This window comes from Quercus lobata, chromosome 5 (assembly GCF_001633185.2).
Source record: "Quercus lobata isolate SW786 chromosome 5, ValleyOak3.0 Primary Assembly, whole genome shotgun sequence".
Classification (NCBI taxonomy): Eukaryota; Viridiplantae; Streptophyta; class Magnoliopsida; order Fagales; family Fagaceae; genus Quercus; species Quercus lobata.
In genome coordinates, this window is record NC_044908.1 from 67,730,242 (window position 1) to 67,746,333 (window position 16,092).

The following is a 16,092-nucleotide window of genomic DNA, read 5'->3' on the forward strand; positions in this document are numbered from 1 at the left end:
ATCTCCACTGGGTCTATGGCTTTGGATGGGACTTGGAGAGTGGTTATATAGAGAATTATATGGTAAAACACTTTTAACTTCTTTCACTACTTTACTAGATGTCAAGTTATGAGTGGTGAAACATTATTCTCATTTCATCTTTGTGGTTATTATTAAACTTATTAATCAGTCAAAGATAATAAAAATTAAATTAAATTAAAATTAAGAAAAAAAAGGGGGTTACTTCTTCTTTTGTGTGTGTTAGGTGGGATAAGTGTGTAGGAGACATAATATGATTCAATTGAATAGTAGTTATTTTTATGGTTCATAGTTTGATGCTCTCTTTTTTTCAAAAAAATAATTCACTTTTCCTTTTTAGAAGATCTAAAAATGATTGTTAGAAGGGAAAAAAAAATGCTATTTTCGCATAGAAACTATAGTGGCAAGGTATTATTATTTTTTTTTTTTTTTTTTTTGATGTGATAGTGGCAAGGTAATTAGTTTAGTGCAAGTGAGTAATTTTATTTTAATTTTTTTTAACCTTGTAGGAAACTCTAGAATTAAATTTTGGGGGGAGTTATTAGTGTCAATGTGTCATGAGGGTTGGGTGTACCGAATAATATTTGCTTGCTTATGGAGTAGTAATTAGATGGAATCAGAGAAGTATGAAGTGGCAATTGTGGGACCACAAAAAAATTGTCAAAAGATAGAAAATTCAGGGTGGAACTTGCTAGATTTATGGGGTTATTGACCAGGTAACACAGGAGAATGGTGAACATGTTGGAATTAAATTAGAGAAAAGGGTCGGATACACACTACAGGCTTCATGTGAGCGTGATGTCCTAGTCTCCAGCCTGTCTTAAAGAGTGGATCAGTGGAAGATTATGTGGCTCCACGCGGTCTTAGATGCTAATCATTCTCGCTTAATAAAGTATGCCTAAAAGTGTGAGGTACTAGAATTATTCCACAATAAAACAATTAGATGGAATCTGAATCTCACACTTATTCTAGTAACTGAAAATAGGAATCTAACAATCCTAGTAGTTAGGAGGAATCTGTGTGTATGCTCCACCAAGAAAGCAACCAGCAAGTGAGGCTCTGGTTGGGACCAGTTGGCAGTGTGGTTATATGGGGAATTAATCAAGGTAAACAGTAAACTTAATTAAAGGGTGAACATGGTAAATTAGTCGAGGTTGAAGGTTAATTGTATGCCCATTAATTTGGTTAGGGCTTTTTGGGTCAAAATCACGTTGACTATTTGAAAACATGACTATATATAGGATAATTGGTAAAATTTTGAAATCGTGTAATTTTTAGCCTCATAAATATGAAAATGTGATTTTTTGCATTTTATTTTTTGAGCAACAATTATAAATCTTCACTTTTTTTTTTAAATCAAAAAGCAAAAAGCTTAACCAAACTCACTTTTGGCCATGTGTCAAGATGAGATTCTCCATACAATAGTCTAACTCGTTAGAAGCGAGAACTAACTACCAACCATTTTCGGGTCTTTATAAATCAAAATACAACAGAAGTAAGTATTTGTCGTTGTTTCACTCAACTCTAAATAAATAAATAAATAATCCAACCTTTGTTTTTAGATCAAACCTTTCGAAACCTTACTAAAGTCATCTATGCCAGAAAATTGGATAGACATTGAGTCTTAAGATATTGCTTTAATATCTTGACAAAGTAATCTAATATGTCATGGATAACTAATATTTTGTAAAACTGTGAAGAGTGTTTCATTGTCAAATTCCACTATATGGTGTTCGACCAATGAGGCGTGTTAGAAAACTAGAAGCTTACTTCTCGTGTATCTTGAATTTCGAATCTTATTATGTCATCAATGAATCTTTTTTTTTTTTTTTTTTTTTTTTTTTTGCTATTCAGCTAAATTTGAAAGCTAAACTAAAATTATGATGATATTAATATTAAATGGAAGCAAAAATTTAAGATCCTATTTAAGAGCCATCATATAGGATCTCGCTTCTCATCTACATTATGATACCATTTTTCTTGCGGCTACATAGAACTCCCTACTAGTCCAGACACAATGCAACCATTACGTCCCGACCTAGTCCAACTTACTTAAACAACCTAAAAGCTTGGCCCGGTCTTAGGGTGTATCTCACGCATTATACTACGTGGTTTTAGACTTTGAATAAAAGCTAACCCTTCCTCTCTTCTCCCCACTTGCTCTTCACGTCTCCATCGTTCCTCTCTCTCACAATAGCCTTTCTCCAACTCCCTTATCTTGGAGCATATAGAATATAGAGTATAAGTTGGCATATTGTAGCATCTATCTTAATCCACGTTGATGTTTGTGTAGCTCAATCAAGAAAAAAAAAAAAAAAGATCTTAGTTCAAACTTTACAAAAAATTTATTCAAGTTCCTACAAGATATAAGGTGCACTCGTTATTAGTTTCTTTCAATATTTTAATAATTTTTCTGACAAAAAATTGTAATATTTAATATTTTATTTTATAGACAAAATAGACGTAGTTTAGTGATTTGATCATACTATATTGTTTAAAATTTTAAAAATTGCAAAATATATTGATTGATATATAGGCATGTTTCATGCCTACTCAAGAATGTAAATATCATTTTGATAAAATAAAAATGATATTCTTCAAAAACAATATACATTTTGATTGTGTCATTATTTTTTTTTTCTCTCTCTCTCTCTCTCTTTTGTTGGACTTTGTTTCAACTATTGCAAGCAACTAAATTTGAGCAAGAATATAATATTTCAAATTAATTTTTTCTCATATAAATCTTAGAAAAATAATAACAAAATTTCATTATACTTAAATAATTAATGAATCACATAAAATAAGTAATATAACAAAATAAATGTATTTATCCTAATAATAATCTTTTTAACTACATAAAGTAAATACTACAATTTTGGTTTTATATATATATATATATATATATATTACATGTCACTTAAAGAAGTTAGGAAATTTAAATGGTTAAGATTAATTTTAGTAAATTCATAATTTTTTTAAACTTTTGTGTCAATTGTTGTCAAAACAACTAAACATGGGAAGAATGTTATATTCTAAATCTATTTTTATTATTAGGAGTAATTACACTCTCCTCCCTTTAGGTTTGGGAGAACGACACTCCACCCTAAATCTAAAGAGAAAAAAATTCCCCTCCCTTGAAATTTAAAGAAATTAACACTTTCCCCCCATTGATTTATATTAGTGATGAAATATTCTAAATTTTTATAAGAATTGTTTTACAAAAGTTTAACCATAGTTAGTAAAAAAAAAAATAATAACTAATAAATTTATAATAAAAATGCAAAATTTATCAAATATCAAAACATTTACATCGGAAAATCTCTTCATGATTTGTTGAAAAAAGAAAAAAAATATAAAAAGCAAAATTCAAACTTAATATTTTAAATTACACTATAGTTAAAATTTTAAAACAATGAATTTTAATTATGAATTAAGATAATTTTGAAAACCTGACCTTAAGCAAAAAGGTAGGTCAGTACACAACATTTTTAATATTAATTTAACAAAGTTTGGCTAATAGGTTGTCAAGAGAGGAGATCAAATTTGGGATGGAGTGTCATTTTTTAACATAAATAATTAATGCACAACTATAAATAGTTAATAGGATAAATTACAAATTACACCTCTGAAGTTTGAGATTGATTGGATTTTACACTCCAAAGTTCCAAAAACTTGATTTTACACTATAAAATTTGGTTCCATTAGCAATTCACCCCCTCTAATTAGTTTTTGGTGTTAAATGACACATCATCATGCTGATATTTTATCTTAATTTGCCAAATCAGCCTCAAAACCATGTCATTTCAGTGATAACTAGGTGAATAGTTAGCACAATCAAAACTACGTCGTTTTAGGCCTGAACTTAAAACACAAACGGTAGCTTAAGGCAAACCACAAATGAGGTTGTGCGTGCAAGATCTTCATTCACGAAATCACTGGGCCACAAACAAAAATGACCTCCACCTTTGTTGGTTAGCTTCTATACAGTGATGAAACTATATCATCCAAAAATGGGATTCTGGGGTATATTTACTTGGTACTATGAGTCTATGACTGAAAACCTTGATCCACTTGCTATTTATTCCATGCGCCAATGAAATGAGATTTGGGTTTGGCTTTCATTGAAACTTAAAACCGGGCTATAAAAAAAGGGCTCGTTGTTGTAATCGGCGAGTGCGAACTACAAAGCAAGGCTGTGTGTGCAAGCATAATAGCATCCTTATTTCGTCACTACTGGTCAAGTATAGCACAGAGATCTCCAGATTCCCAAAAAAAAAAATTAAGCATTTTCATAAATTCAATGAACATAGTCATAGATCAACTCCATTCACAATTCATGAATTTTGATTTGACGGAATAGCCCCTTTGTGAGCACAAATTATACATATGGTGGTCTGAGGTGAGCCTGGAGCCTTCACTACCTGCCAAGGTTCATGAGACGAGCTGATGGGTTTGGGTTAGAGAGGCCTGGGTTCGTGGGGTTTGGGTTAGGGAGGTATGAGGTCTTCCTTCTTTGTGGTTTTTGCTTTTAATTTTAGAGTTTGGCCTGCCGTTGAAGCTACAGTTTGTGTTTTAAGTTTAGGCCTGAAACGACGTAGTTTTGATTGTGCCAGCTATTCACTTGGTCATTATTGAAATGACGTAGTTTTGAGGTTGATTTGACAAAAATAAAACACATCAGCATGATATTGTGTCACTTAATAGCAAAAACTAACTGTGGGGGGGTAAATTGTTAATTGAACCAAACTTCAGGGTGTAAAATCAAGTTTCTGAAACTTTAGGGTATAAAATCCAATCAACCCCAAATTTCAGGAGTGTAATTTGCAATTTACCCTAATTAATATATGTATTTACTTCACTAGCTAATTCAATGAATCAATTAATACTTTGATATGAATGCAAACTTTGTTAAGAAGGAAGCCTAAATAATAAAAATTTCAAAAAAATAAAATAAAATAAGTACCACATGACAGAACCTCACTCCACACATCAATCTATGCACCTCTATCATCACTACTGTATAATGGCATTTCAGAATATATATATATATATATATATATATGTTAGGAATCCAATGATTCCTAATGGGGATAGATAGGAATTATAGGGAAATTGACTTAATTCAAAGTAGTTACCCTCCATAGAGAAAGAAAGAGATTAAGAGAGAGAGATGCACTAATGCACTTAAGCAATGAGTTGGTTTATTCTTCAGTCATGGAAATGTGATTACAAGTAGGTATTTATATAACCATAAAACTTTTCTATTGGCCCACATGGCCTTAACCTAATAGTCTTATTATTCTCCATGTACATTAATAATTCCAACATGTGTTAATGTGATTTAACATGTTTGGAATTGTAACTAACTAACCAACTAACTAAATACAACATCACAACAATTATTATCTGTATGCTTATAGCATTCCTAAAATTTCCTTCCCCTTGAAAACACCTTGCCCACAAGGTGTTGTTGTAATCTTCATGAGGGGTGATTGGCCACCACACCAATACCAATACCTCAAGACATTTTGACCGTTGAACACACCAACAACACCAAAGCAATTAATCACAGCTCAAAATTTGAGTAAACAGGCTTCATTTCAAATTAGACCAACAAATGGACACTCCCAGCAGGACCTTGACCCTTGATTTGTTGAATGATCGAAGTCATGCACAACAATCCCAACAGGGAAGTTTGCTAGTACACCTTCACATATGGGAGTGTGTCCCTCTAGACCAATAAGACCGAATTCTATCATTCTTTGTTGTCTGCAGTATACAGCAACTTCTTTTTCTGCGTAGACCATAGCCAAAGCACCAAGGAACTTGGAACATTCTATACCTTTCCACGTAGCCAATATTTCCTTGTCCTTAGAAACAAATTCACTCCATTTTGTAATTACAAAAGCCAACTTCTCAGAAACTTCATACCCACACATCATTCTCAATGCCAAGGGATGTTCAAATGAATGGTTAGTGAATGGGAAGTACATATCAATCCAAAACATTTCCATTGTACCAACTATATCGCAAGGTTCAAAATTTCTCACCTTTGGACAAATCTCCTTCCCATATAGACCAAAAGCACCCGATGTGATTTTGATCTCTAAGTGATCCGCATTGACAAAGAATGTTGGAGTTATACCAAAATGATAACCCATGAAGGAACTATTATTCAATTTTCTTTGTTCACTAAATGCAGTCAATTTACTATTCTCAAGAACCACTATTTGTTCTTTGAGCTTCTCAGGACTTTTGCTTAATGAACAACAAAGATTATCACATGGATGTTCAAAATCATGGGCAAGTTCAGTTGATTTAGGAAGCTTTAACTTGTTGCTTGTACCTTCAAGAAGCTATAACTCTTCTTCGGACATATTCTCAAGATCCTCCTGCACTCTTGAAAGTTCTTCCTTCATGGCCATGTTAGATTCAACCAAGTCCTTGACCTTCTCTAAAACGGCATTGTGAGATTCATACAAAGCCTTGAAATCCTCTAAAACTTTGTTCACATTTGCCGTAATTCTTTCCAAAATTCTCTTCGGTCACATTCATCCGTCTCAAGATCTACGACTTTGATACCACTTGTTAGGAATCACATGGTTCCTAACGGGGATAGATAGGAATTATAGAGAAATTGACTTAATTCGAGGTAGTCACCCTCCATAGAGAAAGAAAGAGATTAAGGGTCTGTTTGGATAGAATTTATTTCGCTAAAATTGAAAATTGAAAATACTATAGCAAAATAATTTTTAAATGTATGAATAGTACCGTGAGACCCTTTTTTAATAAAATAATTACTGAAAAGTGAAATTTATGGGTCCATGAACAGTGCACGGGTGCACTGTTCACCGTGGAAAAGTCAACAAATGCGAGCTAAAAAAAAAAGGAAAAACGCAGAAGAAGCAAAACATGGACGTGATAAGTTGGATCCAAACACATACTAAGAGTGAGAGATGCACTAATACACTTAAGCAATGAGTTAGCTTATTCTTCAATCATGGAAATGTGATTACAAGTAGGTATTTATAGAACCATAAAACTATCCTATTGGCTCACATGGTCTTATCCTAAAAGTCCTATTATTTCCCATGTGCATTAATAATTCCAACATGTGTTAAATGTGATTAACATGCTTGAAATTGTAACTAATTAATTAACTAACTAACTAAATGCAACATTACAACAATTAGTATCTATATGTTTATAGCATTCCTAACAAAATACAATTATTATATATGCCAGAGCTCCAACACCATAATTGTCATACCAAATGTGGTCTGCACTCATCAACCTATGCACATTTATCAAGTCATCAGCCTATAAACCTCTATCATCGCCACTGTCTAATGGCATTTCAGTCTTTTCAGACTATAGAAGCTCCATTCTGCATTGTTATTTTTGGCATAATTTGATCTTCCGCATTAATTTTTGCCATCGGGGACTGTGATTCAACAAACCTACACAATTATTGTTCATTGGATTGTATGGCAAATAAAAGCACTCAGACTGTATGATGTTTCCAATGCATGATTTCAGAGCCTTCTTCAAGAACCTAAAAGAGGTTCACTTACCCTGGTGGGCTAGACGGTTTATAAGGTATAGGAGTTCCCTGGAACACTGCTAGTAGACCAGCATTACAAGTTACTTGTGTAGACCCAGAAGAATTGTTAAATGCTAAACCATAATAACGTAAAAGGGCGACAAAATTCATTAGCAGCATAGACAGATGGGAGTAGTGGAGAAATGGAGAAAGGATAGGCAATTGGGAACAATAGAAGGGGATTGGTTAAGGGAACAAGAGTAATAGTGATCTGGTGGCAACAAATGGAACAACAGGAGGCATGTCCTGTGGCTAATGTGTGTTGCTGTATTGCTGAAAATTGAGCACTTTAGTATAAACCATGGCAACCAGCAGGGGAAGTAGAATAGATGAAAGCATGAATGTCGAATTCACTAAAATTAGCAATTGCATCATATGAGAGACATTTCAAGCCATTATCCATAAAGCCAACTTAGCAACACTAGCCACAGATTATTCGTGATGTTTACGGAGATGAATATCACAAAACCAAAAGCTACAAGCATCTTCGACCTTTTAGACTTTTAGTGATGCCTTTACAGAGATGCATGTCGCAATACCAAAAGCTAAAAGCATTCTGAACCTTTAATGTTCATATCAAGTTCTTTTAGACTATACGTTTTATCTCCTAACAGAATACAAGGCACCTTGTAACAGAAGTTTCTGCAAAAGCTGGCCAGAAATCAATACAACAAATAAAGCCCAAAGAAAAACCATACTCTTGGTAACATAATTAATCAAAGAACATGTCTGAAAGTGAGGTTAATACGAGTTGTGTCTACTTTTGCACGCTTAGGCACTGAGTGGATCCAATCCCGTTGAGTGTTGCCTCTCATCACCAACAGTGATCCATGCTTAAGTTTGAAAGTGTACTGATCAGCATGGCAGCTCTTCTTCAATCGCTTGCTTGCAGGTTCTTCATCATGCCTTTTTGACACTAGAACCAAAGGACAGTTGTAAACATAAAACTATAAGTTCAATAGAAAATTATTGCAAGATTAGTATAATGCAAAAAAATGAATTAACAGCATCCAGGTCTGTACTTCAGAGGAACAAGTAAACTTGATGCAAACATATGGCTATCATCAAGTTTGTAAGAAATATACAGTACAAACAGTAGTATATATCCTTGCTTAAAATAAATAAAACCAACAGTTAGTTGATGCAACAATATATAAGAGCATCCATGAAGTGCGAAGTCCAGACCCTCCAGAAGAAGGAAATGAACACATATAAAACACTTGCAAGAAGTGAAAAGACAATCATACCATTTGATGTCTTGCAGGGTTTCTTCTTCAAGAAGAAATCACGATCACATCCGAAGGATACTGAAGCAATCTCTGGAGTCAAACCATAAAGCTTCTCATCATCAGAATGCCAACCGACATAGTCATTACCACCTTTATACCTATTTAAGAGTAAGCTATTGAAATAACTCCCAGGAAGGGCTTTATGTACCTTCATAAATAAGTGAAGGCATCAGCTTCCAATACAAATACAACTGTATTGCACAAATAAAGATATCTTGTAGTACTGATTATAAGAAAATTTAGACGAAATTATCCTTACCGCATCCAAGATGTCCTTAAGTGGAGGATAATCATCCCAAGAATAGGCATGTGGCTGATATCCACTGTAAATCAACTCTGGCAATCCTGGACTTGCAACATAACATGTGTCTCTAGGCTACAGAAACAAATATAACATAAGAACCCACAATTGAGCAAAGATGTCCCAGTATAGCAAGAACCCACAATTGAGGAAGAAGAAGAAGCATTGCTTCTTACCTCACATCATACATGATCAATTCAGTAAGTCCTACTAAGTATGATTAAATCAAATTATTCAGCCAAGAAATGCGCATCCCATTATGGCATTACATATAAAACCAGAAAATTCATCCTGATAAGAAGATCAGCCCACACTGTACCACTAGGATGTCACATAACAATTTGAGGCACAACTCCAAACAAAAACATCCTTGAATTCACAACAATGGCATACACATTACAAGTCATACATTCCACAAGCTCCAATGCCTTTAATTGAATCACTCACTAAGTATGGTAAACATGTTCTAAAACTTCACAACGTGTACTTTAATCACATGACCCATTAAGTTATTTAAACAAGTCACATCACACACCTAAGGATTATTGAAATTCTTGCTCCTATTGGACTGTTTGTATATACATGCATTAGGATCTTGATTCATGGAACTTCCAATTCAAGAAATAGAGATACAAAGATCAAAACAATTCTTTCAGCATCATTTCCAAATCTAATAAATGTTGATTGGTATATTTTATTCTAGTTCTATAAATGTTGCAATCAGATCTATTCACTACATAGATCGATTCAACATTGTTATATTCAATTTGAATCAAATTTCAAATCAACTTATATCAATTGACTGCCTCCAATTCCATTATGCAGCACAAGATTAAAGATTTCAAGTCCCTTTTTTTTTTTTTTCAAACATTGCCACATAGTGGGTTGTACAAATTTTCCTCCAAACCATTTGGGACAAACTTATGTCCATTACAAAAAAATCTCCCTCTTCCACCTTACAAAGAAAATTGTTAACTTTTCTTGATTATAATTTTTTACATAAAAGGTTAGAACTTAATTGATTAAGTTGACCTCATTACTAACATGCTTGCATTACCAATTACAAATTTTCACAACCTGAAATAGAATTTCTGTGTGGGTGTATTAAATTTATCATTCAAATCACTAATTAACTAAATGGGACATGTTAAAAAAAAATAAAAGAGAATTGGGAGTACCTGAAGACAAGAGCGACCAAAGACACGAACGGTGGGTCTGGTCCAAGGAATGTGATTGTTAAGAAAATGGAACCATTTCCAGGATTGGTCGTAGGTGAAGAACCTTTGTATGTACAGGACTTCGCTTCCATTCCTTAAATCCACTATCTCTCTCTTTATTGTGTTTTCATTGTTGGGCTTACTGTTGGGGCTTTTCGGATCGGTGTCTGAGTCTGACACCGCTTTAAACTTCAAACTCATCGACTCAAAGGACCAGAGACCAGACACTAGTTACGCGCCAATACCAGGTTTTTATGCTTTTACGAATGAACAAAACTGGAGGCCCCAACCCAAGTCAATAAGTTATATAGAGTCACAGCAAAAAATAAAAATAAAAAATAAGTACAAATTACAAAAATTGTAGGAGGTGGCATGCTTATAATAACCTATCAATTCTACTCACTATTGCATTACTTGACGGAAGGTGACTTCCTAATTGGTGAAGCCAATAAGTTTAGGGTCAAGCCAAAATTAACTACAAATTACAACAAAAAAAAAAAATGTATGAGGTGGCAAAGTTACTAATGTGGATAATAAATTAATTAATACTAATAATATAGTGTCTATGATTTGCTTATAAAAGAATTAATAATAACCTATCTATCAACTCAAAGATTATAAAATTTGTTGTGAAAATTGTTACATTAGTAGCACTATCATTTGTTGATTTGATTTTTTTTTTTTTATCACATTATCAATAATTTTCATAATTAATAGGAGTACTTAGGAGATGATTTAATGTTGGTACAATTTTTGTAACTATATGGTTAGATAGGGTTACTTAATTTAGGTTACTTTTTTTTTAATGTGGTCAATGCAATTTTTATAACTATATTTTGGATTGGATTGCATTACTTAATTTAGGTTAGGCATAAATAAATGCTCCATCTCATTAATTTACATGTCAACTAAAATTTAATGATTGGATTTGAGGGATGCCCCTTCAATTCTGATGGACGAACTTATAAGACGAGGACATATTTAAATGATGTGTTATCACACTTAGGTCAATACCAAGCATATTTGATTCCAATACCTTTTGTAGTTCAAATCCCACCAACCCCTCTCCATCTATTTACCTAAATAATGCCAATTTTTTACATCTCTTTATGTTTTTCATTTTTTTTCTCAAAAGAAAAAATGATTTCATAAACCATGTCTACAATCAATTGCTCCTAAAAGTTGCTAAAGCAAATAATGCTAGGGATACCCAAAAAAAAAAAAAAAAAAAGTCTGTAATTTTTGCCACAACTCGTCACATGGAAAGCTGTAAGTGGTGAAAATATAAACCCACTATTTTACTCACAGTTCACCACGTGACGATTCACGAGTGGCAAAAATTATGGACTTTTTTGTGACCCTAGCATTTTCCAGTGCTAAATGTTGACTAAGGAATGCAAAGACTCCAAGCGTGTATTCGCAAAGTGGCATTAACTACCAGCTATCATAGACTTGTTTTTATATCAAGCCCGTCCATTCAATTGCTTGTTAAATTCTTAAATTGCAAGTCATGTTTATATATATATATATATATATATATGATTATTAGATAGTTTAGGATGAGGGATTTAAACTCTAGAAATCTCTATTGAAAACACCAAGAAGTGTTAGTTAAGTTACAAGACTCTTAGCAAAAATATATATTATATAAATAACTTTATAATATATATATATATATATATTATATAAAGATATATAATTAAAATGCAAAGACCACTGATAAAATTCATATCAAACCCCTGCAAACACTTGGCCTCCTATTTCAACATGCTTGAAAACATATAGAAAAAAAAAATTACACAAGCAAGGTTCCACTTGAGCCAACTCACAATTATACTAATTCTACACTGAGAATGCCTTTAACATCTCTAAAGGGGTTACATGAGACTGGACTAAACTACACACATATTGGACCTCATCCCCCCATTGTTAGAAATCTAAGCCTATGCAAAACATAGATTCTCCACTACTTCGAGGGAGTTTCAAGAGGATCAATGAACTTTATCTTTAGTTCGATCTCCCCAGACTCAACTCCACCAAGCCTTAACCAAACGCTCTGCACAACTTCACCATTTACACAACAAATAGAGCTCTCTCCAACAAGACAGTTGTCACCATCTGGGACTACCTTCCTTAATGTTGTCTCTCCAGAAGAAACCCCCAGAATCTTTCTCAACCTAGCGGCAGAGACTATTGGCTGAAGGCTGAGGTGAGCATTCCCCATCTTGTCATCTGCCTTGAAACGATCTTTATCAAACACTTCCTACAGAAAAATGCACTTTGGTCACATTCCAAAATCCAAAAGTATCATTAGCTTCACTAAGATTACTTTAGGAGCTAAATAATCAAACGACAACTACACAGTAAGATTTCTTATTTTAAGAGAAGATATTAGAATAAAATTGTATTTAAAATTGTATTTACAAAAATATGATGGGACAGATAAACAGGCCAAAACCAATAAATGAAAACCTTCTTTGTTTTGTAAGTAACAAACAAAAGAAAAATAACAGAATATTCCAATCATTAAAAGGTTGGAGATAAGTCAAAACAAAAGGTAAGGAAGCAATGCAAAATACTACAACAGAACCTTTCAGCCTTCTGAAGTCCTCAAAACCCTTTTTCCCCACATTGCCCAATAATTTTCAGACAAACAAGAAGCACAATACCAAGAATCCAAAAAATGAAGGAAAAGACGAAAAGTCAGCAAACAGCAGCTGATTTAGACAATAGTCTACAGACCATGGTCAAATGAGTACCAGACTACTCTTGCAAATAACAAAAGATTAGGGGTTATCTACCTACTTCCAGAAAATTACCAAAAGATTACAAGAATCAAATTTGCACCAACATAGGAAACCAAAATACTGAAGGTAGAATAATGAATCAATTAAATACTGAGCAGGGCATATTAAAACAGAAAAGAAGAAAAAATTTTAAAAGGTGTTGAATTTCCATCAAGCAAGCCCACTCTTTAAGGTTTTGATATGCAAAGCTCAATTATGTACTCTCACTACAGAACAAAGAATGTTGACTTTCATCTTATATTGCAAACAGCTGTTAGTTACGTGAAGGATATTATATGGTATAAACCCATCACTTAATAGTTACAAAAAGGTTTCAATCATCTCAAGGAGAGGAGTTTGAAAAAGGCTTTTTGAATTCACAAGTTGAATGTAGGAGTTGAAGAAAACTAAGAGACACACAATCAGGAACAACAAGAAATGATAATTCAAAGTAAGGATAAGCAAGAAGTTAGGCAAATTTGACAATTCAAATTACAGAATGAAACAAAACAATCTGCTGAGCACAGAATAAACTGTGTTTTTCACCTTTACTAAACACAATTGGAGATCATAGATCATTTTAGGTATGCATGCCACTGAACCAATTTGCAACTTGACAAAGGCAAGATTGAAGGGAAAAAATGTGCATATTTAAGAAACTAATAAATTCAAAATTTTAGGAACTTACAAAATTTAAAACTCCAACAGGTTCTGTGAGGGAGAAACTTAGTTCTTCATTCCAAACAGGATTAAGGCAACTATTGATAACCTTGGTCTTTGCAGTCTGATACAGATAACACAAATAAGTTAATTTAAAAACATAGGAGAGACAAACAACAGAATGCAATATGAAGGAAGTCATTAACAAGCCCAGTGCCCTAAGCATTCAAATAGGTGCCTAAAAGAAGTTATCAAGTGATATTCTATGATTCTTTCAAAAAATTTCAAACCAGAGAAATTAACTATTGACAACAGAATACTTGGGGAAAAAAATTATAGAAACAAACTAAGTAAAAAATCCTGGCAGATAAATATAAGTCCAATCTTGGTTTATAAATAATTCACAAAAACTCTGCTTGCTTCATTGTTTTTATTCGAACCATTAACTCAACCCATTAGATCTATCAATTCAATAGCTTCATCTCTCATACATTGATTAAGGAAACATACATGCGCTTTGAAATCATATGGTGTATACATTGCATAATAAGTGACAGCAAAGAATGTGTATCATCACTGATAATGAATCAAGTGAAAAGATAATATACTACTGAATATCAATAAACAAGCTTAGAGATCAGCAACGTAATTTCCGATAAGAGTAAAGTTAGAAATGCAAGTGCTATCAGATGAATATGATTGAATTCACTGCAGCTCAGATTTTCATGCTGCACATATACAAGAGCCTAGAATCACCTGATTGCCTAACTTGACTATCACATAAGGATCGCTACTCTTGAAATCCCGGATTACCAATCTTTTTCCTTGCACAACCATCACTTTTAGCTGCCCAAGCGGCTCCCCCATAATTGGCTTCTAAGGATTTGTCAACTTCACAAACACGCCCAACCACTGCAAAGCATTGAACCAAAATGAGTTTCAACTCTAAAATACAATAATCATACATCATATACTACATACATACACAGGCAATTTTATACACTAATGAGTTAGATAACTCAAGAGGTACTTAAAATACGCCTTTAACTCTAAAAAAATACCATTCTTTATACAAATCCCAACAAAACTATTTAGCTCCCGCACATACATACATACATTCATACGCATACATCTATACAATGCATACATATACTACAGAAAGGAAGGACCTTGTGAGATCTTACATGAGGAAGAGATAGCTTTAGATTAGAGAGAGGCTGTGAGATCTTTGTGAAAACGAAAAGAAATGAACAAACTTTGCATTAAAGTTAACAAATTTAGAAAGTGACAAACACCCCCCCCAAAAAAAAAAGCATGTTCTATTCATATAGTACACGCTTCAAAGCAAAATCCCAAGAAAAACAGAACCCAGAAAACGAAAAAAGACAAAAGAAAAACCACAAGTAACCACCGACAAACAGAACCCATATAAAATCACTAAAACTAAAACTATAGAGCAAACTGAAATAACTACCAGCAAGCATGTGTATCTCTAAAAGCAAATAAATAAACAGAAACCCAACAAAGAAAAGCAGAAGTAGCTGAAACAGACTTACCAAAAAAGACAAAGATTTAGGGGCTCTCAGGAGAGCTTTGGTTGCTGATCTGTTTGTTGGTTACTTTTTCTTCTTTTTCTTTTTTCTTTTTCTTTTTCTTTTTTTTTTTGCAGTTTCTTGATACTCACACAGCCAGATCAGTACATAGTTTATAACACCGGCAACTACAGGTCGTTGAGATCTTTAAGGCTTTTTTCGCTATTGAATTTGCGGGCTTTTGTTTCCGCGTGTCTATGTTATATAGTGTAACGGAGGAATTGGCAGATGTCAGTCTGCGAGTACATTGACGAGACTAGGTCTTTACTCGTTTCTAAAGTGAAGCAGTAGTACTAGTAATCCGGTCCTTGGCTCCTTTATGACTCTGACCGATCTGCTTTTTTGTTGAAACAATAATTTGTCAAAATTTTTATAAAAATAAATTATAAAAAAAAAATCCAATTTCTTTGGATTCTTTTTTTTCTATCACCATCACTCACTCATGACTCATATATAATACTAATTTATTTAATTAGACTAATTCAGCCAAATTAAAAATTAGTTAATAGTCTAACATATAATTTTATATAATTCATCAACCTTCTTTAGCTTGGTGATTAAGATATGTGTTTTGCTATCCCCCAAAGATCAAATGCAAATTTCTGATTTTATCAATGAAAACTTTT

The 16,092-nt window shown here is 33.2% G+C and overlaps 2 protein-coding genes across 3 annotated transcripts; both read right to left on the minus strand.

Moving 5' to 3' along the window:
- Positions 1-8,041: 8,041 nt before the first annotated feature.
- On the minus strand, positions 8,042-10,738 carry LOC115992113 (DNA oxidative demethylase ALKBH2). Its single transcript, XM_031116176.1, has 4 exons — positions 10,390-10,738; positions 9,170-9,286; positions 8,869-9,058; positions 8,042-8,537 (listed from the first exon to the last, which is right to left on the minus strand). Exons 1-4 carry the CDS (start codon positions 10,627-10,629, stop codon positions 8,338-8,340), a joined length of 747 nt encoding a protein of 248 aa, XP_030972036.1. The 5' UTR covers positions 10,630-10,738; the 3' UTR covers positions 8,042-8,337.
- Positions 10,739-12,127: 1,389 nt separating this feature from the next.
- On the minus strand, positions 12,128-15,747 carry LOC115991813 (protein C2-DOMAIN ABA-RELATED 11). Of its 2 annotated transcripts, none has more exons than XM_031115750.1 (4): positions 15,431-15,747; positions 14,631-14,786; positions 13,903-13,998; positions 12,128-12,691 (listed from the first exon to the last, which is right to left on the minus strand). In XM_031115750.1, exons 2-4 carry the CDS (start codon positions 14,739-14,741, stop codon positions 12,395-12,397), a joined length of 504 nt encoding a protein of 167 aa, XP_030971610.1. In that variant the 5' UTR covers positions 14,742-14,786; positions 15,431-15,747; the 3' UTR covers positions 12,128-12,394. The 2 variants fall into 2 exon arrangements, with proteins under 2 accessions (XP_030971610.1, XP_030971611.1); XM_031115751.1 differs by lacking the exon at positions 15,431-15,747 and adding an exon at positions 15,059-15,398.
- Positions 15,748-16,092: the final 345 nt, after the last annotated feature.